At 40.5% G+C, this 25,194-nt stretch overlaps 5 protein-coding genes across 6 annotated transcripts in view; 4 read left to right on the top strand and 1 right to left on the bottom strand.

Annotated features, from left to right (window-relative positions):
* The window catches only part of LOC135163717 (T-complex protein 1 subunit epsilon), a 41,172-nt gene that overhangs the window by 4,842 nt on the left and 11,136 nt on the right, over nucleotides 1-25,194 (bottom strand). The window lies entirely within an intron of this gene.
* Nucleotides 23-13,286, top strand: LOC135163964 (uncharacterized). The gene is made up of 15 exons (XM_064123869.1): nucleotides 23-360; nucleotides 542-3,903; nucleotides 4,150-4,369; nucleotides 4,711-6,052; nucleotides 6,086-6,199; nucleotides 6,337-6,369; nucleotides 6,542-6,579; nucleotides 6,666-6,684; nucleotides 8,594-8,707; nucleotides 9,330-9,391; nucleotides 11,233-11,243; nucleotides 11,352-11,480; nucleotides 11,564-11,625; nucleotides 11,727-11,800; nucleotides 11,956-13,286. Exons 1-15 carry the CDS (start codon nucleotides 267-269, stop codon nucleotides 13,050-13,052), a joined length of 6,771 nt encoding a protein of 2,256 aa, XP_063979939.1. The 5' UTR covers nucleotides 23-266; the 3' UTR covers nucleotides 13,053-13,286.
* LOC135163726 (uncharacterized) lies at nucleotides 7,178-8,704 on the top strand. The gene is made up of 2 exons (XM_064123454.1): nucleotides 7,178-7,378; nucleotides 7,600-8,704. Exons 1-2 carry the CDS (start codon nucleotides 7,363-7,365, stop codon nucleotides 8,577-8,579), a joined length of 996 nt encoding a protein of 331 aa, XP_063979524.1. The 5' UTR covers nucleotides 7,178-7,362; the 3' UTR covers nucleotides 8,580-8,704.
* LOC135163721 (mucin-2-like) lies at nucleotides 9,475-11,307 on the top strand. The gene is made up of 2 exons (XM_064123449.1): nucleotides 9,475-9,562; nucleotides 9,666-11,307. Exons 1-2 carry the CDS (start codon nucleotides 9,547-9,549, stop codon nucleotides 11,108-11,110), a joined length of 1,461 nt encoding a protein of 486 aa, XP_063979519.1. The 5' UTR covers nucleotides 9,475-9,546; the 3' UTR covers nucleotides 11,111-11,307.
* On the top strand, nucleotides 13,443-23,302 carry Np (Notopleural). 2 transcript variants are annotated; one of them, XM_064123407.1, is made up of 10 exons: nucleotides 13,443-14,365; nucleotides 15,534-15,636; nucleotides 16,828-18,432; nucleotides 19,219-19,359; nucleotides 19,756-19,899; nucleotides 20,166-20,242; nucleotides 20,372-20,472; nucleotides 21,033-21,304; nucleotides 21,921-22,075; nucleotides 22,425-23,302. In XM_064123407.1, the coding sequence occupies exons 1-10, from the start codon at nucleotides 14,339-14,341 to the stop codon at nucleotides 22,587-22,589; spliced, it is 2,790 nt and encodes a 929-aa protein (XP_063979477.1). In that variant the 5' UTR covers nucleotides 13,443-14,338; the 3' UTR covers nucleotides 22,590-23,302. The 2 variants fall into 2 exon arrangements, with proteins under 2 accessions (XP_063979477.1, XP_063979478.1); XM_064123408.1 differs by having other exon boundaries at nucleotides 13,443-14,606; nucleotides 22,425-23,301.

The following is a 25,194-nucleotide window of genomic DNA, read 5'->3' as shown; positions in this document are numbered from 1 at the left end:
ATGGGGGAGGTGGTGGGTCTAGCCCTCTAGACTACTTCACCTAATATTATTCTGACTATGCTAATCATTTGCCTCCAGGTATTCAGATAGTCCGTGCACAAATAATCAGTTCAATCTCGAGGTTTGATGCCCTTAGTTCGTGGAACACTCTATTTTTCATGCTAATTGATTCACTGCAGTTTGTAAATACTGTCTTGTACGTATTCACCGTTGTAATGTGTGATATGATAATCGCCACGGTATGATAAGACCTATCTTTATATAAAATGAGCTGTCAGTTGAACCTGATCAGTTATCCACCCTTCAGCGAATCCTATTTTTACGCAGCTATAACAATTCCTTGGACATTAACAATGAGACGTAAGTAGTTAATAATTCAAGAAAATATGTTCCTCCGACAAACTAAAATAATAAAATGAGAAGTGCACACGTCGATCTTCGATACTATCGTTATTTCATCAAGAATTCCAGAGGAAATCAAGTGAATCTGCGGCGACGTTGCGTTATTTAATTATTATTTTATTCGTTTGTTCCTGTCAAGGGCACTGGGCGGTCTCTGTGTGCCTCGCCGGACTCCTGCTCGCGGTGTATCCTAATAGCATTGCTGCTATGCAGACTGATGAGGTGGAAGGCTCCGGTGATGATGTAGATGCAACTGACTGTCCAAAGGTTGATCCAGTAAATAAAACCGTTTTGCTTGCCCACGAATCAGACTGTACGAAATTCTATGCATGCTCCAATGGACGAAAATTGCTAATGCAGTGTGCGTTGATGGATGGTATCGGAAATCGTTTGTATTTCAACGTGAAATTACAAGTATGTGATTGGCCAAGCAGTTCTGGCTGCACGAATAAAAATACAACAGAGGTACCGACAGAAGGAAGTACGACGCTAGTGTCTACTGCAGGATCAACAACTGAGAATCCTACGGACAGGCCAACTGATGGTGGTGCTACAGCTACATCTACTGAATCACCAACAACCATTGGAAACCAAACAACACCAACTACGAAAGCTCCTGGAGACCCTACCACTGGATTATCTACAACTGGAGAGCCTACGACGGGTAGACCAACTACGGAAGGTACTCCTGGAAACTCTAGCGAAACTGAAATTCCAACTGAATGTCCCACAGTGGATTCAGCAGAAAAAACTGTTTTTCTTGCTCATGAGTCAGACTGCTCGAAATTCTATGCATGTTCCAATGGAAGGAAGATCCTCATGCAGTGTGCATTGCTGGATGGTGATGGAAATCGTTTGTACTTCAATGTGAAACAACAGACGTGTGATTGGCCAAGTAGTTCCGGCTGCATAAATAAAAATACAACAGATGTACCCGCAGAAGGAACGACACCTGCACCGACTGAAGAGCCCGCAACAACTGCAAAGCCAACGGATGACCCCATTGCAAATTCTACAACTGAGGGACCGATAACGACCGGAAGAACTACAAATCAACCCACCGAAGGTACCACAGATTCAGCTCCGACAACGACTGAGGAGTCGGTAGTAACTGGAGAACCTACCGATCAACCAACAACAAATATTCCCTCGAATTCTACTTCGGATTCTGCAACTGGAAGTACTTCAAATCAACCAACGACAGAAAGGACCACAGACTCTGGTACAGATACTATAGTGACTGAGGAACCTACACAGGAACCAATTACAGAAGTCACTGTGCCATCAACAACCGAACTATCTACAACAACTGGAAATCCTTCTCAGCGACCGACTACTGAAGTTACCACACTACCAACCACTGATTCATCTCCAACAACAGAGGGTCCTGGTCACAACCCTAGCACTGACGATGGGACTGACGCTGGTACGGAATCACCTACAACTGGATATCGTACTGAATCACCTGCTGAAGGTTCTACGAACTCCATTACTGATTCATCTACAACGACTAAAAGATCTACAGATGGGCTGACAACGGAAGCTGAATCACCTGAAACGTCTCAGTCCACCGACAAGGCAACCACAGGAGGTCCTGAGCAATCGACTACTGAAGAAACAACGACTGAACATTGGAGAACAACGGAGCCAATTACAGACGGTACCACACAATTTACAACCGAATCTACTACGTTTTCAACCACCGAAATAACGACTGCGGGGACTGGTCTCGGCTCCACCACAGAACTTACAGAACGACCCGCTACTGAAGAGTCCACCACATCCGAATCAAGTACAGAGGGTACGACTCATATTAGTACAGAAGTACCTGCGACGACTGAAGGAGCTACTAAAGAACCAGTGACTGAAAGTACGACAGAAGTAACGACCGAAGGCTCATCCACTTCTGAGAAGTTCACAGATTCAGATGGGACCACAAACCCCAGCAGTGAACAGCCGCAAACGACGGAAGGACATGGAGATCAGACAAGTACAGAAGGTAGTGCTTATCCTAGTACTGAATCACCTACAGGGGACAGCACGACTAATTCTGCCACCACCCGACCAGCGACGTCGCAAGAACCAACATCCGAGTCGGGTACAGAAAGCACGACTCACCTGAGTACTGAAATACCTGCGACGACGGCAGAGGCCACACAGACACCCACGACAGAGAGTACGACCCAACTTACAACTGAACAATCTTCAACTTCTGAGGAATCGACACCCACCGATGGGACAACAGACGTCTCCAGTGAATGGCCTGAAACGACTGAAGAACGTGGGCACGAATCGAGTACAGAAGGCAGTACTTATCCTAGCACTGAATTACCTGCAACGACGGAACAAGCTACACCGAGACCAACAACGGAGGGTAGTACCACTGATTCTAGTGACCAACCTGGTGCTACTGACGCTAGCACCAGCATCGCCACGACCACAGAGGGGTCCACAACAGAATATTCCTCTACTGCCCGACCGTCCTCTCCCCCGACAACTCTAGAACCCACGATACCAGACATTGACGATTTATGTCCATCCAGTGGATCAAAAAATGGACAATTTTACCCCCACGAGTGTAGCTGCGATAGATACTATATTTGTTCGGAGGCAGGACTTGTTCTTCATCAATGTTCCGAGAAGACTCACTTCAACCCAAAGAGTGACGGTTGTGACGAACCTGAAAATGCCGGCTGTTCAGGATCACCATCTGCAGCGCAGCCCTCACCAGCTCCAGCCAAAGCTATTGCTACTGAATGCCCGACTGGTGATTCTGGTTCACCCGTCCGGATTGCACATCCAACGAACTGCACATTGTATTACAAATGTGTTGAAGGAGAAAAAATATCGAAGTCCTGTGAACCTGGACTTCATTTTAATCCAGGACAGCAGGTCTGTGACTGGCCAGAGTCAGCCGGCTGCATTGCAAGAGAACCAGCACCTCTTCCTCCAGTAACTTCGACAATCCCAACATCATCAGACTGTCCTCAAGACAGCAACCGAACACTCATTCCTCATGAAATTAGTTGCTCCATGTTCTACATATGTGATAAGGGACAAAAAAAATTGGCGAGTTGTGTACCAGGACTTGAATTTAATCCAAATTTGCGCATCTGCGATGCTCCTGGGTCTTCAGGCTGTAGGAATTCGTCGGACGCCACGAAAACACAGGCTGCAGTAATTGCTAATGATTTCTATCTCAGAATATCAGATCCGGGTGAGGCACTTTTAGAAGAATTGAATAATTTCAATCACCATGGTTCATCTGGTTCAATCTCCCACGTGCCCGATGATGATACTCGCGGATGCATTGGAAAATGCCCACAGAGAAATCCAACCGAGGCTGTTCAACTACCACATCGCGACTGCAACAAATTCTGCAAGTGCAACTTTACGACTCCGCAAGTACTTAAGTGCCCTCCATCTCTATATTACAACCCTGTGGAACGAGTTTGTGATTACCCACAAAGCGCCGGCTGCAAGGGACACCGTGTCAACCAATAGGAGTGAATCTTAGCGCATTTTCAATTCAAGTAACAGATGGAAATTATTTTCGTTTCAACAAACATAGATAAAGGAATAGGCTGACGAGCTGTTTTTTTACTGAAAAAATTATTTCCGTGTAGAGTCCCAAAGAATAAATGGTGTGAAAACACCGGTTTAAATAAAAAGGTGTCCGTTTTACCCTACCTTTCCCTATGTCTACTTTTATTGATTGAATTTTTTTGTAATAAAAAAAATTCTGAGATGTTCTATTTACGACTGATGTTACTACTAATGGATAAGGCAGATACTATCAATGGTATCAATTTTGGGAGTAATAAACAGGGCCGCCTGTATCTGGAGATAAGCCAAACTCCGGTTATTATAAAAGACTTATCCAGGTGGTTACAATCAGTTCGCCGAATTTCTATTGTTGTGACCCTTTTTTTTGATCAGAAAATTCTGCATACCATACTCATGAATCGTAAGTAAATTTTAATTCCAACTATTATAATAGTTATTCCCAAATGTTTACCAATTATTCGACGTATAGAAGGTACGGTCCCCTCCACCATATAAAATTTAAATTTTCTTCTTTTTCAAGAGTAGAAAATTCCAGATGACTATATACATGGAAAAATTTTAATTACGAATTTTAAAGTGTACGTGAAAAAAATAAGAGTTATTGAATTCCCATGTTTTTTCATATCTTCGTTAATTGTATCTAAGATTAGTGACGATGTTGTATTTACGAAGCAGATAATTTTTTTGTGATAAGTGCCAGATATATCCTATAACTTAAATGTTAATTTCAATTCTGAAATTGATACTCCTCACTGACATCTTATTTTTTTCATAAAGGGCCGTGGTCCATCACCATTTGCCTAGCGCTAGTGCTCTTTGAAATATATGCTGAGGAATTCGAAGTGAAAAGTTCGTCCAATTGTCCTAACGATAATTTATGGCATGCTGTTCCTCATGAGTATGATTGTACAAAGTATTATATATGTGATGGAGGAAAGAAGATACTCATGTTATGTGGATATGGATATGGCTTAGAAACTCGCCTGCATTTCAATAAAATCATAGAAACATGTGATTGGCCAACCCAAGCAGGTTGCACTAATAAAGACACTACGACAATCACAATGTCTTCATCCATAATGACTACGAAACATGAAGAAGTTACCTTGCATCCAAACATACAACAACTCTGCCCCCCGGATGGCTCCAAGAACGGCACTTTCTACCACCACGAATTAAGTTGTGAAAAATACTACATCTGTTTAAACGCTATGTTAATAATTCAGGAATGTTCAGGAGGTAAACATTTCAATCTGGAAAGTCGCACGTGTGAGGACCCTGAAAAGTCCGACTGTTCGATGTCGCTAATAACGAATGAATCTCCGTTGGCGACGGAGGATAATGATTCTAAAGACTGGTCTACATCGACTGCACCTTCTCCACAGGTACCACATACCACTCGTACTGAGTCGTCTTCAACTGAATATTGTACTTCGACATCGCCTACCGATTCTACACAAACATCAACCGAGCCTTCGTCGGGAACCCCGTTGATCAGTTCTACTGAGTTGTCATCAACAGAATCATCACCTATCATACCCTCCACAAACCCTAGTCAACACCAGTCAACTCAGGCATCTCCTGGATCATCAACTCCCAGTTCTACGGAACCGTCGACCAGAACAGATGATCCTTCTTTGCCACCGATTGATTCCACAACTTCCTCATCAACGGAGTCTGGGACTGAGACACCAAATGTCATTCCTACCGAATGTCCCAAAGAAGATTCTGATAAACCCGTTCGAATCCGCCACCCCAGCAACTGCTCCTCATACTTCGAATGTATCAAAGGAGAAAAAGTCCTTAAAAACTGTTCAGAGGGTTTTCATTTTAATCCAATTCTGCAGATGTGTGATTGGCCAGATGCAGCGAAGTGTGTTCACACAACCACCGCATGTCCCGATCACGGAAAAATAGCGATTCCTCATGAAAACGATTGCTCTCGTTACTACGCATGTAATAATGGGAAGCAATTATTGCAGAAATGTGTACCAGGACTCGCATTCAATCAAAAACTTTCTATCTGTACTTGGGCGAAAGACATTGGCTGCACCACAACTACAAGTGACGACGCAAGAATTTGAATCAGCTTAATTAATATGATTTTCAATGTCAGGATTTCCTCGATGAGACATCAGAATAGAATAGTTGGTGATATATCAGGAATAGTTTCGACGAAGATTCAGTCAACGTCCAGTATTTTAAAAACAGACAAAAAGCATGGAAACTTGTAACAATATCGAAGCAATAATCAAAATATTTGAATAAATGGTTGAATTATTGGTTGTTTTGTCAGAATAGTTATTGTTATTACCTGATGAACTCACATGGAGCAAAGCACTTGTTCAAAACAACTTTGTGTTCCAGGAGTATGGAGCGATTTTGTTTTCACTCCGATGTGTAAAAAAAAGAAGTATTTTACTCAGAAACTTGACAGAAATGTGCCTATTATACAATCGATACACCCCGGTTCGATTCACACAATTTACGTAGACATATAAAGATGAGATCATCGATATGATTGTCTCTGTCAACGTCTACGATAATGATCATATTAATATCTTGCGATAAGCTTAGCCACGGATTACTATAAAAAAGACAAGAAATTCAGTCAGTTATTCAATAGCCTTGGACCGACTTTATCATAGTGTCGTCGTGGGGATATTCTTCGAATCGCAATCATGAATTGTAAGCAGTACGCGGTCCCAATAGCCAGTATATTAATTACAATTAATCAATGGATTATCAATGAATTTGTTAGAAGAGACGATAACAAATCTACTAAAAGTTGCGAGAAACATGAAATCAAATTCTTCAGAGATATTAAATAATTTTCAAAATTTTATCCCTGTTAATAGAATTTCTCCCACCTTCTAGATTTTTGGTTTCACCCGCAACTCAGTAGCCTTATCTAAAGGCAAGGATACCCTCCAAATAGTAAATTAGGAGTTAAAGTTCTGAAATATGGTTCCGTTCTCCAATTTTTATATTAAATAATAATTTTTAAATAAAAAAATAAAAAATGGGAATTCATCATAAGATCGCTATTAGGTTGTCTGAAGAGCATGTCAGTCATAATAAGCGGAAAATAACAACAATAACTTTTCAAGCATTCTCTGCGAAATACGATTTTCTCTCCATTTGTTTTTCATATGGGTCAGTTGTTTCTTGGAAGAACTATCATACTCGCGACCATCTAATAATCACCTCTGCAGGCATTGCATTGCAGATATGAAAGCCGCTGATGATAACTGGACGATGATAGAAATATTTGATCAGAGCAATGGACTGGTGGATAAATAGATGATATTGAAACGATTGTAAGATAAATTGATCTATAAAAACGCTCCTCATTTCGAAACTGCAGTTCATACTTGTGGTTTTACGAAAATCATGGAGTCCCTCATATGTAAGTAGACTTTCAACAATCCATGTAATGTAGATTCAGATGTTTGGGTCCATGCAATATGACTATTTTACAACGGGTCATATTGACATCACACTCCGTCTAATCTGATGTTCTTCTCTCAAGCAAATAATTCATCGTCAAAAATAAATTTTGTATTCAGTGTAAGTTACATTAATCACAGTATATTCCAGTATCTACAAATGACTTTCATTATATTTTAGGGTTTTTAGCAATAATTGTAATGTCCAGGGCAATGCCAGCGGAGCAAGACATTACTGGATGTGTGGGTCTGTGCCCAGCAGACAACATCAACAATGACATCTACCTACTACCCCATCAAAATTGCTCCCAGTTCTGTTCCTGTATCTACGGCATCCCCTACGTAATCGACTGTCCAAAGAACTTCCATTATTCCGAAGAGGATCGAGTTTGCACCTTTCAATCAGAAGCTAAGTGTAAGCTTTCTGGAGGTAGTGAGGAAGCTACTCCATCCCTTGATACACTGAGAGACTTCCTAGATGATTTGAACCTCCCACATATTGGAACAGACAGATCCATATCACTCGTACGATACATTCCCACACTAACGGTTACGGGTCCACCAACGACTGTGACTGTGACCCCAACTTCGACAACTACATGCTTAACAACAACTACAACGAAGACTATAAACCCAACGACAACCACATCTACTTCTACATGCCTGCCTTCAACTACGACAATAACATCAACCGTCACTGCTACGCCCTGGCCATCAACTACAACCGTGACATCGACTGTATCTGCCACGTGCTCACCTATAACTGTGACAGAAACCGAAACTTCAATTGCGACTGTTATACCAACTCCAACTGTAACAATTACTCCAACGATAATTGTTACAACTACACCGACTGAAACAGTCACTTGTACTGAGACTGTGACAACTACTCGACCTGGAGAAGTTATCCCAACGCTGATTGTTACGCCTGTTTATCCTGCGCCAACGACTAGCCCTGAATTAAGCGGATGCATTGGGACCTGCCCAGCAGAGGATCCAACCAATGTCGTGCACCTGCCCCACGAGCACTGCGGTAAATTCTGCAAGTGCAGTTACGGATTACCCCACGTATTTACCTGCGACCCAGGTCTTCATTTCAATCCCGAACTTCAGGTCTGCGACATTCCTGCGCACGCCAAGTGTAAGGGAATCGTAGACTAATTACTTTCATCCAGGAGACCAGTATTTTTTTTCTGGTACGACATTAAGAGCTTTAAGGAGATAAACGTTTGTAGTTTATATCACTTCGACAAAGAAATAAATGAATTTACATCAGTTATATGGTATATGTATGTACGTAGACAATACTTTTTTGATAGAAAAGAAAAAGAGGACGATAACCTGCTAATATTCTCTCTATATGTATTTTATCAGTTGATTTTCAATTGAAAGGGGAGAAATCTCTGAGCCCCCCAGCCTTATAATCTAATCAGATCAGAACTTCATGAAGACGTTTTTATTTGAATTAATCTTTAATTAAAAATTGCGGTGACTAATGCCCGAAATCTTACTCCCTCTTGTGATCAATAAAAAAATTTTTAAATTGAATGGACTTCCAAGAAACCAATGTTCACCGGAATTTCATATCAACGAATCAGTAATGTCGGATCAATTCGCCATTCTTCATGATTTTGAGAGTAACCGAACCTAGAGATGGCCATCAGATATGTACTGAACTTGAGAAATTTGGGGGAAGGTCTCTGAAAAAGATAAATCGATAAAAAAAAAAATGGTACGCGCAAAAAATAAATGTGGAGAATAGCGCGCACATTCAAAACGTCTTAAAATCGATCCAACTTGGCATATTTACATTGGAGTATTTTTTCAGGGAGACAGATTAAATATGACAGTAAAACAACCCATTTCCTCTTTCCCTATGTAATGGAAAATGTTACACTGATTTTTTTTTAGAGAGAAGCAACTGTGTAAACGGCAATTACAAGCACACAGTCTTGCCTGTGGCACAGTCCGAAGTTCAAGATATTCGGAGATAATTGCATTAATAAGATTACAATTTTGATCGAAGAAAAGTAAATAATAAATCGATCAATGGGTTGATAAGTATTTGGTATAAATACTTTTTGCGTTGATCGGTTTCAGTCGAATCTGTGATTCCCACCCACACGCCATGGAATCACTCATATGTAAGTTCAATTCTGTTCATTAATTTGAGATATTCAATGACATTAGTAGACAAAAAAAAATATGTTTTAAATTTTTTGTTGTATGTTTTACGTGGAACTGTAGGGTTAGTGTCAGCGCTTGCGTTGTGCAGTGGAGTATTGACAGAGCAAGACATTTCTGGATGCAGGGAAAAGTGCTTAACAGAAAACTCCAATAATGGTCTTTATTTGGTGCCCCATCAAAATTGCTCTCTGATGTGTTCCTGCATGTATGGAACAGCTTATGTATTCACCTGTACCGAGGGCCTTCATTATTCAGAGGTGGATGGTACCTGCACTTATCAACTCGACGCCAAATGCGAAATTTCTGAAGAAATTGAGGATCCTATTACTGATCTCAGTCGACTCGTTGGCCCCGCGAACAGCCAGTGCATGGGACACTGTCCGCTTACCAATGCACCTCAGCAAACAGTGACTCTGGAGCATGAGGATTGTGATAAATTCTGTAAATGTGTCAAAGGTGTTGCACACGTAAACGATTGCCCAGCTGGCTTCCACTTTAGCCCAGTCCTGGGAGTCTGCACATATCCGGAGGAAGCACATTGTACAAGGTGTACGTCACCCTCACCTAACCCCGTCCCAACTCCTATATGGTGCCCTTGTCCAAATACAACTGTGCCCGAAATTTCAACAACGACTGTGACAGTAACTCCAATTACAACTGTAACAGTACTTCCAACTACAACTGTCACAGAAATTCCAACAACGATTGTGACAACAATGCCAACCACAACTACCACAATAATTTCAACTGAAACTGATACAGAAAGTTTAACAGCAACAGTGACCACAATTTTACCGACAACTGTGACAGCAACTCCAATTACAACTGTAACAGTACTTCCAACTACAACTGTCACAGAAATTCCAACAACGATTGTGACAACAATGCCAACCAAAACTACCACAATAATTTCAACTGCAACTGATACAGAAATTCTAACAACAACGGCGACCGCAATTTTAACGACAACTGTGACAGAAATCCCAATAACAACTGTGACAGAAATCCCAATAACAGTAACAAAAATCCCAACAACAACAGTAACAAAAATCCCAACAATAACAGTGACAGGAATTCCAACTTCCATTACCACAACCACATGTATAACTACATCTGCAGCGGTTATTCCTACAACGGTGACAGTCACTGGCCCAGCAATAACTGTGACAGAAATTCCAACAACAGTGACAGAAATTCCAACTTCCACTCTTACAGTGACATGCATAACTCCATCTTCAACGATTAGTCCTACATCGGTGACAGTCACTGCCACACCAACTTCTACACCTGGATCAGGTCCTGGTCTGGAGGGATGCATTGGCACTTGTCCACTTGTAGATCCAATTCGTGTAGTACACCTACCCCACATGTACTGCAGTAAATTTTGTAAGTGCAGCCATGGTGTACCAACGTTAATGGGTTGCCAGCCAAACACCTACTTCAATCCGACACTCCAAACCTGTGTCTTTCCTCCAGAGGACAATTGTAAGGGAATCCGAGATTAATATCATTAGCCAATTTAGATCTACAAAACGCCAAATTTACCAGTGTTGTAGTTTAATGAATCGCAGATATGCGCCTCTCTCTAAGTACCTATTTTTGTGAAATGTGGCAATATTCTGTGCAGTGAGCAAATATGTAATTATGTAAACTTTTTCATCAATCGAGTAATGATTGATTATTAAAGATAATACTGACGGTACTAATCTTCAAAATTTATTTGAATTACTGTACACAATTTTATAGACGTACCACTTACAATTCTACCATTTTTGTGCCATTGTCAGACTACCTCGCCTTCCACATGCGAATTTAAATGCTGAATACTTAAGAAAATTTTTACGTCCCTCGACAATTGTCAAAGAACTCTTGATCGTAATTTCCCTATGAAGTATCACACTCCTTTTATTTTCAATATCGAATTTAATGGCGATATCCCAATTATTTTTTCTCAAAAGAATGATATCTTCCTCTTAATCAGCGGAGTACTCAGACATAATGATCAAAAATTTTGGGATAAGTAATCCATTGGCGATAATTGTATGACGACAGAAATATTTGATCAGATTTGTAGTGATGAATCACTAGGTAATATTGATGAGATTAATGATAAATGTTTAGTATAAAAGCTTCCAATTCCGAAGATGTTTGCCACTTCACTCGTGTCAGTCGAAACGCCATGAAATCTTACATTGGTAAGTTGGAGTCATTTAATTGATAAAAGATTTTTGGTTATTTTTAACTATAAAAGAATTTCCCAGGGAATGAAGCTTTGATTTTATGAATAATTCGTTGACAATTCGATATGCACAATTTTCAACAACCAATTCGATTTTTGTTCTGATTTTAGTCTTGATCGTAGTGAGTGCACTCTTCAGTGCTACTGCAGGAAAAGAGGATGCCACCAAAGGTTGCATTGGACGATGTCCAGCGATAAACCCCAACAATGATGTTTATTTACTACCCCACACCAATTGCTCCCAATACTGCACCTGCAACTATGGAACACCTTTTGTAATGCCCTGCCCACCGGGCCTCCATTTCTCAACGAAAGACAAGACCTGCGATTGGCCAGCACAAGCCAAGTGCAAAACTGCTCGACTGATTAATGAACCAATGGTATTCCTGCATGATAGGAGGCAAGATAGTCCATTCGCTCACTCCGAAAATAGCCCATGCTTTGGAAACTGCCCTGCTACCGATATACCTCACCTGATACTGACCCTGGAACATCAGGAATGCGATAAATACTGTAAATGCAGCAGGGGAGTTCCTTCTGAGCACAAATGCCCATTGGGTTTTCACTTCAGTCCAGCATTGGCAACCTGTACCTATCCGGAACAAGCCCAATGTCCACGATGGCCACCTACTCAATGTCCTGATACACCTAAGCCAACTGTCACTGTCACACATACTGCAACTGCCTCAGTAACTCCAACTAAAACGGTCACAGCTACTCAAACTCTACCAATAACTTCAACTGTCACCATCACACACAAGCCAACCACAACTATAATTCCAACAGTGACTGTAACACACAATCCAACCACAACTATAATTCCAACAGTGACTGTAACACACAATCCAACCACAACTATAACTCCAACAGTGACTGAGACACACTATCCAACCACAACTATAACTCCAACAGTGACTGTAACAGACAGTTCAACCACAACTATAATTCCAACTCATACCGTAACGGTCAGCCCACCAGGAACTATTACAGTTCCTCCCCCGATACATGGCAATGGTTGCATCGGTAAATGTATGAAGGATAATCCTGAAGATGTAGAGCAGCTACCCCATCAGTTATGCAGTAAATTCTGCAAATGCGACTTTAAGAAGCCCGTGGTATTTGAATGCCGACGAGGTCTTTACTACAATCCGAAGAAGAGAATTTGCGATTACCCTGAGGATGCTCACTGTGAGGGAATTAAGGACTAACCTCCTCCATCAAACAAATGGATATTGAAAATGGATGGATCAATGTGGTAATCGGACATTGCTGATATCCTAAATATCTTATCATTTTTTAACGTACGAATTTTCGATTCGGCCTGACAGTGTGGAATTATCAATCTACATACCTATTGTTATAAAACACTGTATCATAATTATGTATGTATAATGATGAACATTTTCTTAATTACCCATAAAGCCAATGCTTACGTCATGAAATGTGCAAATTTTTTCTAAACAACCTAATATTTAGGGAAAATGAGTACATAATTTTGAAAGAGCCCTCTTTTCCGGTTACACTTACTCCGAACATTCGGAGGAATATTATTAACAACTGTTTATGAATTGTAGTTATCATGTACCTCAAAGCCTTTTCAGAAATATGTTTTCTCAATAAAATTCAATTTGAAAATATGTATGGGAAAAAAATGTTTTTCATAAAAATCAAGATTTTTAAATCTTGAAAATGTATAAATGTTTAAGACGCTAACTCCGAGTTTCAGTATAAATTTCCAACACATTTGAATTCGGCAGTCTTTCCTAGGAATAAATACTCTTTCATCCACTAAATACGTAATCTTTGATATCAATCGGACAACAACAACGATACCATCAACAATTATTGATTAAACGAGCAATTCGTTCAAAAGTGATCAGCGATTGACAGTCCACCGATCATTATCACCGATTTCTTCCCAATCAACAGCTGAATGATTCATCAATGCTCAATTGAATTATCGAAATTGCGTTCACAATAAATTCCAATAAATATATTCCCACCCCCAACCGCCCTCCCCTCCCCCTCCTGTATTGATGTCTGTGGAATGGGAAGTATCCCAAAGGGTGTGCAAGGTTGCTAGAAAGAAAGGGAAGTCAAGGAAGCTGGGAAGAGGACAAAGAGACCTCGTCTGTAACAAGAATGAGAGGAAAAAACAAAAAAAAAAAGAAAAAAAAAGAAAAATTGAAATAAGAGTATAGAGGTAGATTCACGGTGGTGTGGTGCCCCCTTCGGGAATGATGGGGGGAGGAGGAGGCCCCCGCCCGAGGTCGTACCAAGGAGGAAGAAAATGAGGCGATGAGGGTGGGGGGGGTTCAAGCCTGAAGTCCCGAGGAAGACAGAGAACGGTCATTGCCACCACCTCTTGGGACCCATCCACGGGAGTCACAACGTCAGTAGCCGTTGCGTATACTTGCCATTCACTAGTGTTGAGATTGTCGACAGACAAATCCAGTGAATTGGAATAAATATCGAGGGCCCGAGGGACCTATCAATGCAGCATAAAATAAAAAAATTACGGGTGTGTTATATCTTTTTACTGTGTTAATATCTACCGATGTTGTTAGGAGGACTGTGCTCAGCCAATGTCAAAGGACTAGACGAGTCCTGTAAAATACATCAAAGTTCAATTGAAATTGACGAATTGATTTTTTATTCCCCTGTGATATCGACATCAAGATAATTACTACAATGAACAGTGTTTAAGTTAATTAATAGAATCAGATAGTCCTGCTAACCAATTGGATTTGAAAGCAATTGAGGTAAGACAACAATTGTCAGTTCTTATGTCGTTTGTTGAACCACTGTCACGTGTACGTCATCGCATCATTATCTTTAAGTATTATTGCCAATCAGGTATATTGGCAAACTTAGTACTGTGTCTCGACGGTATGTCGTCCACGGATAGCGGTACCGTCATTTGTTCCCCGGGTGTTGAACACCTTCGGTTCAACTTTCACAAATTCGTGCGGTCGATGACGTTTTTTTTTTTATCAGCAGAAAATAAATCGACAACACATAACACATTACGGTAAAATTGTCTCTATTCCAATGTCAGTTCAACGTCACCTGTCAACTTATTTCCATTTTTCTATTTTATTTATTTATGTCATTTCCAGGAAGAAATTGTTTTACCCGGGTAAATTTCATCACCAGTGTTTCACAATTATTGTCAAACGGTCCGGGGATCCCAACGAAATTGTTCCGATACCGTTATTGAGGCCGAAAACGCGTGAACACTCGTGGGACCAATGACACTATCAACAGAGCTGTCCAAACACGAAAATAAACGAAACACAACTTAAACTCGATAAAAAAAAAAATCCTGCAGATCGCGTGATTGCAGAACAGGTCCCTAGGCGGAAGTCAAGTATTTTTCTGGTAAAAAGTCACTTTAAAAAAAACCTCCCCAACAACCCAACATAAACATCAGCATGAGTCTCGTCTATCTGGCATTGGAACGCATGAAGAAGTCGTGGCTTTAAACTCGTGGGAATATTCCCATTGCTATAATGCGAAAAAGAAATATAAATCTGAGGACAATGACTCAACATTGGTACTTAAACACGAATAAATTACCTCATTTTGGGACTTTCCCAGAGTCATTAAAAAAGAAAAACAATTAAACAATTGCTCAAATTTCTATGATATCGTTTTCATCGAAACTCTCAATTTTCATTAAATTCCAGATGGCAATACACAAGATACGCATTTCCCCACTGTTGTTCCTTCTCTATATCCTGAAGAGTACAGTAGCAACTCCTCTCTACACATCGCCATTCGCCGGTGCAGGTGAGTTCTCCACAACATGATTTTTACACGGTTTTTAACTCCCCAAAAGACCCATGAATCACGTTCCCAGGCGAGATATCTCACACTCGTCGGAGCGTGAAAGCGGGAAAGAAAAGTAAAGGCGGAAATTGATGTCTGTATGTTCGAGGTGCAAAAGAAATGAGTGACATTGACCCTGTACTCTTTAATGATCGTTGAAATCACCCAAAATGTGGGCGAACCTGCGAATCCCAACAATTCGCTGAATCCACTGGGATTAACGGTCAACGACGTGCCATCAACTTATAACTGTCATTCATAAAAAAAAAAAAAAAAAACAAAAGGAATTCTATTTTATTTCGAGTGAATCCAGGTCACGGTGTCACGAAATATCCCAGGGTGACTCATCGAGACGAAATAGTTGTAAAAAGTGGAACGACTCGTACGTCAGTCACGTGCAAATTATTCGATTAGAATAAAACATGATTGAAAAAATGCTAATGCCTGAGAAATTGGTCGGTGTTTTGGGGGATAGAGGGAATTTTGAATGGATAAAGGAACGGGTAAATACGTGAATACGAGAAGCCCAAAGACGACGGGCGATATACCGTTAAGTTTCAATGTATGAAACGCTAGTCAGGGAACGATGTGGGTCACAGTCATAGCCCAATGTAACAGCTCGTTTCCCGGTTCGACTCCTTCGTAATCTTGGTTTGCTCCGGTCAGTCTTTTCCTTTCCCCTCTTGCCTTCAATAATTTACCGCGATGCACCTCACCTCTCTCTCTCATTTCTTTTTTTTTTTTCTCAAAGCGTTTTTCGATCCAAGCCCTACGCATTCCATTAGTCTGGCCTACCTGCGATGGAAACAGGTATTCCCGCCTCCTTGAAGGATTGCCCTGAGCTTCAAAAGGAACTCTTATCTCGTTTGTAAAACGACTCATTACTTCACTGATAAAACTCGTTATTTAATATTGGCCAGATGATATGATAGGACGGGAGGGGGTAGGGATTGAACGTTGAAGATTATAAATGAGGTAGAATTATTATTACAGAATCGGGAACGCAAGGAATGCAGATACCGGTATATTTAAGGCACATAAAATTCACAGTTAGAATTGCGATCACGACCTTGTAACAGACATTTTTCACCTCCAATGCCCCTGATAATGATAACACAGAAATAAATTAGTGATTATTATCAATGATTCTAGGTATCGGGCGAAATATTCGGCATTTGCCATGTGTATCACTGAAGACTGGCGAGACTGGTGTCTGTATGTTCGCCTTTAACTGTGTTAAAGCTAATGGAACACATCTTGGCACCTGTCTGGATAGATTTTACTTCGGTAGCTGTTGTAAGATCAGTGATGAGCCAGAGATATTCCCGCAAGATAACTCGATTGATGAGCCCAATGGGCTGGGATCGACTGCTGCACCGCTTGATAATAATGACATTCCGGATTATCAGACTAAGCCGAAACCTGAGAAGGTGCCAAATATTGTAATGACTGAGAAACCGATTAGGAGTACTTATTCAACACCAACAACTATGAAAACGACGACAACAATTACGAGAACATCGACGACTACGATTCCACCCTCGATAGCACTATCAACGTTCCAAACTATTCAAGACAGTAAAATGCCGACCGTAACGAGGCCCCCGACAACAGTCCATTATTCGAGACCCAGTACCACAGAGAGGACTGTAACGACACAGAAAATTCCAACGACTGAAACCTTTGTTAAGAGACCAACAGCTACTTCATCAATCTCCACGAGCCAACAAATCACAACGCAACGAATCACGTCGACGGAGAGAGCCCCAATCACACGATTTCCACCGAGGAATGCAACGACACAAGCTTCTACCAGCAGAAGAACCACCACCACGACAACCAGAAAACCTTTAACCTCTGCAAGTACGAAGAAACCCACGATATTTACTAAGCGACCCACCAGGCCCACCAGTGTGAGCTCCTTCAAGCCCTCCAGCAGTTCCTTAAAACCATCGACACTAAGTTCGTCAAAGCCATTTTCTCAGTCTACAAGACCTGTTGTCACAACGACAGTGCCATTGACGTTGAAACCTGTTCCCCAAAACACCACTCTCTCTTCATCAACTGTTCTGACAACAAAACTGAAACCTAACGCAACAACAACCCTCCCGACTACGACGAAGAAGCCCAGTGTTGGGACAACAGAGAGGATCACAAAACCAACGAGTCCACCAACAAGAGGAACCGTTACAACGACAGTTGGACCGAGGCCCACTACGAAGCCGACGAAGACAACGGTGACGTCGGCCAAGCCAACAAAAACAACGGTAACCTCATCCAAACCCACGAAGACATCAGTGAAGCCAATTATAGGAGATAAAGTGAAACCCAGGCCCTCGTCGACGACGGTAAAACCATCGACAAAGCCAAGACCGTCGTCAAAGCCAAGCAAACCTGGAAAACCCAGCAAACCGATCCTGGCAACCATCGCTGAATCAACTGTAACTATTCCCACGACTCTTCCATCTACCTCGTCGGCTGGAACTTCCCCCTCGACCTCAACAACTGCCAAACCCACATCCACAAGTACAACAACAACGACCACCACTACGACGACTACAACAACTAGTACAACTGAGAAATCCGTCACTCTAACGAATGAGATTCTTCCTCCGAAGATCGCTATCACCACTGAGAACATCAGTATTTCACCGCCCACAAGCTCGACCGAGGGCTTCGTCACCTGGAGTTCGAATTCCGATGACTACATGACGCCTACAAGTACATCATCAACCACATCAACAACACCGGAACCAGGTACGTTAGCGTTCCATATCTGGGTCACAAAGTGGATTTTTCCTTGAGTTAAAAATGCCGTGTTAATGTGGAATTCCAACGTAACGGGTTCTGAAGTTCAATGTAATCCATTTCCTATATTTTGTCTCGGTCGGTTGAATGGAGTTTTAACAATCTATTCAATACTGTTATAATGACAAGACAAGACCTAAAGATGGTATTTCAAATGATTCATTGGTTCAAACATCTTGGTCTGTTGGCTTTAATCTTTTTCAATCAGTAGTGAAGCTGTAAAATCCGAGACAGCTCAGCCCCCACCTAGTTACGATGAATATCATCGAATTCGAAGTAGATACGGAATTTCCCAGAAGGACGGAGAACAGGTGTTCGAAATAAATAAAAGTTACAAAGAAAGTGTTTGCTGAAAAATCCGTCTCGAAATCGACTTTTACTATTTCACTATTGAGAGTGTTCTATTTCTCGTTTTCATCGATTGAATACTATTCCCGATGGATTACACCGACCCATTGGAATTCTAAAACGAAACGGTAATCCCTGAGTTGCATTTTATTTTATATATATTTTTCAATGTGAGAGCTTTATCGATGAAATTTTTTCATCTGCCCATTTCCCTACCATAATTCCTATTATCAATAAATAAGAGTGCAAAATATCGTACGAAAAATCACGCAGTTTCTGTTTGATATGGATTTCTATTACGATAACTGAAGGGGAAGTTAAGTCGACCTAAATTGCTATACTTTAATGTTTTAAAAATCTTTACTCTTGTCTTCTCCCTTTTCTCAGAAGTAACAGAGACTCAATGGTCGCCTATTACTACTCCCGACGGCTGGGTAATCATCCAATCTCCGAGCACAAAGAGACCTGAAGCTGAGAATGTGACAGAAGATACAAAAGTCACGTCAACATCATTACCTACAATTTCAGGTGAGGTATCACAGCTATTTCAAGTGTCCAACTTTTTTCATTCGTTCATGGAGTCAATCATGAAGCAAATCAATAAATTTAATAATCAAACGTTCATTCCTCGAATCATAAAAGCTGATTCTACCCAGTTACATTCGTCACCCAGTAAATTGCAGTCTCCAGACTGAGCTCCCAATTTTGAATCGTGAGTATTCACTTATCAGATCGGTTTAATGAGCGTAAAGTTATTAAAATCGTGTGGAATAATAAATTACTCGATAAATGCGGTAAAGTTTGTCAGACCTGAGAGGATTCCAATCCTCTCAGGAGGAGCCTTATATTCATCACAGTATTGGTATTACGATGTCTACATCTCGCCTAATCATCCCTAATTATTCGCATATTTAATTTTTCCAGTTGAAATTACAACCCAAGGAACAAGTACAGCGCCCACGACATCAGCTCCGACAGTACCGACTGCAACATCTTCAACCGCCTCGACCGTTACCACTGGAACACCTGACACACTCGACCGTTTCAATATGTCCGACTACAAGCAAGGTGGGTATCTGAATAATAAACATCATTTGAAACAATTATCATTAGAGTATATGAGTCTCTCGAGGACAATGGAGAATTGGTTAAGTTTAAGGACACTGAAGAAACATTCTGGGACAGTATGAGAAGAAAAAAATCAAGTGGGGTACCGGTTGATCCGGTCGATTGGATGAGAAATCTGTTCAGTCGGGTGTTCAACAATATGGCTGAGACACTAGGTACCATGAATATTATTAAAGCAATTAACAGAACAATGTTTATTCTTGCAGTATGCGGGAGAAGATTGTTCCCTGAATCGAGAATTGTGGGTGGTGAGCGAAGTCTATTTGGAAAGTGGCCTTGGCAGGTAAATAAACAAATTGTTGAGAATATTATCATTATTGAATTCAATTGTTTCACTGTTATTTAATTCCTTGGTTTCTTTTGATTTAAGTCTCATTTTGTTTGAAGTAGAATTGTTTTTTTTTCTGTTTAGATATCGTTGAGACAGTGGAGGACATCTGCATATTTACACAAATGCGGAGCTGCATTGTTGAACGAGAATTGGGCGATTACTGCAGCTCATTGTGTTGAAAAGTACGTTGAATAATCCCCTGATAATAGAATCCATCTCACCCATGAAAAAATGTGGGCGAAAAGCAGTTTTGTTTTTCACGGTCCAATACTTTCACAGAAATTGTTTGAATCCCCAGTTAATTCATTTAAATCGCGGAAGAGAATCTTCAATTCAGTTGTAAATGCACGAGATATTTTATGAAAAAAAAGATATAAAATAAAATATACCACGCGCTTTTATCTCGTCCATAAATAAAAAGTGGGCTAATAAGCATATTTCTCATGCTTCACCAGCATCGTCCAATATTCAGCTCGAAATATTACGGCAAAATTGACTCATTTAATCGATATTCATCCTGGTCATGAATATGAATTGTATGAGAATGGAAAATTGATGACATTTTGATTGATCTATCAGTTTAACATGCGCAAGTGAGTGACTTCGGTCTTCGATCTTAAAAAATTATAAAATATTTAAATCTTGTTTCCCTCGTTCAACATCATGTCAAATAAAATCATCTATTCAGTGTTCAACGGAGATTTATCGTCCGTGGAAAATAAATGTAATATTTCCATTTTAGCGTACCACCAAGTGACCTTTTACTCCGAATTGGTGAGCATGACTTGGCGAACGAGGACGAGCCCTATGGTTTCCAAGAAAGACGTGTGCAAATTGTTGCGAGTCATCCAAACTTCGATCCGAGGACATTTGAGTATGATCTCGCTTTGTTAAGATTTTACGAGCCACTGTTGCCGTTTCAACCCAATCTCTTGCCAATCTGTCTCCCTGACGACGATGAGGGGTACGTGGGACACACGGCATACGTGACGGGGTGGGGAAGATTGTACGAAGGTAATTGTCAACATATTTAGTTAATGTACACCCCAAAAATCCCAATGGATTGCCGGAGAAATTCTAAATCCCTTAATTGTCCTAAAATCTCAAAAGTTATTCAGTCATTGCAACGATGTTAGTTCCAAGGGAACCCCGGCCCCGCAATTAATTCAATTAATTACTGTCTCCTAAGCTGTGGAATCCATCGGAATGATTTTATTACACTGTCCGTGAACATGCTATATTATGTCACCAGACGATAAGAGTATTATCTGACGAATGTGACTTTATCCGAGCCGAAGGTACGGATTACAAATTCATTCGTCAGATAATACTTTTATTGCCTACGATGACATCAATATTTTGTCATTGGGCTCGAGCACAGTGATATTAACTGCGTTTCACATGTTAGAATACCGGTTTATCCAACCAAATGACATAAATAGCTATTTCATCATACTATCCGGAAAATATCGCCTCACTTTGTCACCCGCCATAAAACAACTTTCCCATCACACGATGCGGAAAATAGGACTTTACACATTGTGATGATAGACATCGTACAATCCACGTTAATCATAAATTTCGGAATGTTTTTCGCATCAGGAATTTTTAAATATTCTTTGAATTACAGACGGACCGTTACCATCAGTTCTGCAGGAAGTATCTGTACCTGTCATCAATAATACCGTTTGTGAATCAATGTACAAACAGGCTGGATTTATTGAGCTCATTCCGCACATATTCATCTGCGCTGGGTGGAGAAAAGGTGGTTTCGATTCGTGTGAGGTAACAATAAAAAATTTAATTAAAAAACTGAACTTTACCCTTTTTTGGAATTGATTTCGGAGTAAAGCTCAACACAAGTGAACATTGATTTTTTTATCTGCGTCTGCGTTGAAGGGTTTCGCCAGGTGTTTCTTAAAACAATAAGAAGTCTTCCGTACTTGTCTACATCAAGAGAAATATTCAGTGAAAATAATGGACTATGTATAGGCAATATCTATATATAATATTCTACATCAGAGGGATTTTCAAGAAATATTTATCGAAGATTAATATAGACTTCTAAATTATGGAACATCAAAAACGCCTTATCATCGTGCTGGACATTCAACGAAATTTCAAATGATTTCAGGGTGACAGTGGTGGTCCTCTGGTGATTCAAAGGCCGCGAGACAAGCGATGGATTCTCGCAGGTGTCATAAGCTGGGGAATTGGTTGCGCAGAACCTAATCAGCCAGGAGTTTATACGAGAATCTCCGAATTCAGAGAATGGATCAATCAAATCCTCCAGTTCTGAAGGAGCCCACGTATCTGTTAATAAATCATGAAATGAAAAGTATCCAACAAATGATGGATGGTTCAAGAGAATCTCACTTTATCTCAGTTAATCATCTGAGATTAATAACTTGTGGATAGAAGGAGCACATCCACAAGCGGAGAACAATTACTGGTGATAGTGACGCGTTACTCTTTATCAGACAATTTAGTATTACATGAATTTTTCAATTAAATCGCAATGAAATGCTCAGATGAGGAAGAGTACAAGTGGTTTGCAGAGAGGAAGAAGAAAATTATTCTTGCCATTATTCATCTGCTATCGATGACAGACATCTGAAATTCAACGGCGGTCGATTGATCTCACTGGGAGGATTTTAAACTACCAGATACTAATGGCGTTAATAAATCAATCTCTTACCACTTGTTACCCTGTATTCCCTGTGGAAAACATCTTCATCCATGTGCACGCACTATGTGGAGAACCACAAAAAAAAACAACTACTGTCCAAGATACTTAATTTATTACGAAATATTCTAGGACAACGATATTTTGCAAATTTATTTTTGTCCATTTATGCTCTGTTGATAAACGAAAAACATTATTTCTCTCCTCGGAGAGTGTCTATTTGTAAATATTCCAAATTTGTACGTAGCTTTTTACTGACTAGTGTAAAAAATGAAATAAAAGAATGATAAGAAATCTAAACTAGTTGCTGTGACCGGCACTCCATTAGTCCACCCCATTAGTCAATGGAAAAATAATTATAGAAAAACTTTCACAATTGGAAAGTTTTCCCCAGATATCGATGATCCATTGTCAATTAAAATTCTCACCGCCTCACAACAATCTCGAAGGACTCTCCTGATGAAGGACACTTTGGCGTTCGAAACTTTAATAAAAGTAGAAACATCGAACTTTCTCCCTTTTTTCCTTTCTTTGATTCCTTGTAAATTTCCACCGATTGCCGTTAATAGCTGAAGAGTTTTTAATGACGAAGAGGAGAGGAACGAAATCCTTTAGCCGAATCAAACAATCGATTTCATCATCCTACCTAGTCTAAAGAGAACGAAGTCGAGAGTATTCTGCAAAAAATAATTGTTGTAACCTAGATACTATCAGAAGAAGATGGAGACGACCCGGTTAATTCTCCCTTCCCTGTTCCACAGTTACTTTTCCAATCCATTTGACATCCGGCAACTTTAAATCCTGATGGTTTTTTAATACACCGCAGGATGGGATAGCTACAGAGAATCCTCCATCATTTTTATAACATATTTTACTCGATTGTCAGCGGTGAGAGGAGGGTGAAAGGGGGGAGGGGAGGGGATTAACTGGGAATAAAGTTTATTGATGATGAGGAATAAAAAAACATTTTTGTCACGGGTGTGACGTACCAATGGATGTTACTGGACCGGGTTAAGTGGCTTTTGTGAAAGTCAACCGACTTTTGCTCTGTCCCCCCTCGTTGTACCTTTTGTCTTGTCGAAAAATCAATCGCTACGCGACATCGTGCACTTGTACGAGCGAGGGGGCACAAAGGTGAAAGAAAAATACACACGTTATCGTGAATATGAATCTCAAGTCGTGCAGCGAATGGAAGACAGGGTTAAATTAACGATTGCCTGAATTATAGAAATTCCCTGGTGTATAATCAACAATGGTGATGATTAATAAAAATCACCATGAAACACGAGAGAAGTTTATCACTTCATTTTCACAATCCATCATAATTAATCATCACCCTCTGTTGAATTCAATTACTCATGGTGGTTTCATGGTGAAAGAATTTCAAAATAATCTAGCTAAAAGCAAAAGCACATCAATTACGAAGATTGGTGGTACCTGTCCCCTGTTGTTATACCTCATAAGCATAATGTGAAATTATTTACATCGTGAGAATTGTCCAGGGACTGGTTGTTGCACATACAACTTATTCAACTCATGTGCTAAAGTAGCACATAATCATTCATCGTTCCACTTTACGTCATCCTCACGTTCGCAAAAAGGGAATTAAAAAAAAAATTCCCTCGGTGGAGCCCTCACGAACATAATTCAGAAGGAAGAGCAGAGGGTCAACGAGGTTGACTTGTAATAGTCAGTGGGGTTGAGGAGGAAGGGGGGTACCAGGGGGTCGACATGCCAGACAAAAATCACGTCTCGCAATCAGTGTAACATGGTGCTGCATGGGAAAATTGTAGGGGCTCTGGTTGTAGCCCAGTGGGTGAACGCGTGATGCAAGCGAAAAGCGGGGGCTGTTGGTTCGATAGAGCTAACCCAGGCTCGACTCCGGGCCAGGGTCGTGTATGCATCAGGGACATACTCAGTTTTATTGTAGTCCCTGGACACCTTAACTATGTCCACCGATGAATACCTCAAATGCCATTGGAGATGATAAACCGGAGTACGGAGGTGTCATTGATCAGGCATTTTTTTTTTATTAAAGAAACGCCTGTTCAACATTTTTTAAGACGATATATTTCATTTTTATATGGGCTAGGCCTTTGTCGATTCGTCATTGTAACGTGGGAGAAATCCTAATGACGAGGTGGAGGAGCAATTTTTTTTCTTTCAGTGACATACTTTTGAATTTTCTTTTCTACCTTTTGATCAATCAAAAGTGAAA

This window comes from Diachasmimorpha longicaudata, chromosome 6, assembly GCF_034640455.1.
Source record: "Diachasmimorpha longicaudata isolate KC_UGA_2023 chromosome 6, iyDiaLong2, whole genome shotgun sequence".
NCBI lineage: Eukaryota > Metazoa > Arthropoda > Insecta > Hymenoptera > Braconidae > Diachasmimorpha > Diachasmimorpha longicaudata.
Note: the sequence above shows the minus strand (reverse complement) of the source record. Positions and strands in the feature narration are given on the sequence as shown.

Bases quoted from the DNA above. Each gene is read 5' to 3' on its own strand.
- Np (XM_064123407.1), top strand. From the start codon at position 14,339: ATGCAGCATAAAATAAAAAAATTACGG. The intron at 20,243-20,371 runs GTAAATAAACAA...TTTTCTGTTTAG, and splicing joins TTGGAAAGTGGCCTTGGCAG to ATATCGTTGAGACAGTGGAG. The intron at 21,305-21,920 runs GTAATTGTCAAC...TTTGAATTACAG, and splicing joins GTGGGGAAGATTGTACGAAG to ACGGACCGTTACCATCAGTT.
- LOC135163964 (XM_064123869.1), top strand. From the start codon at position 267: ATGAGCTGTCAGTTGAACCTGATCAGTTATCCACCCTTCAGCGAATCC. The intron at 4,370-4,710 runs GTAAGTAAATTT...AATTCTGAAATT, and splicing joins GCATACCATACTCATGAATC to GATACTCCTCACTGACATCT. The intron at 11,801-11,955 runs GTAAGTTGGAGT...TTCTGATTTTAG, and splicing joins CGCCATGAAATCTTACATTG to TCTTGATCGTAGTGAGTGCA.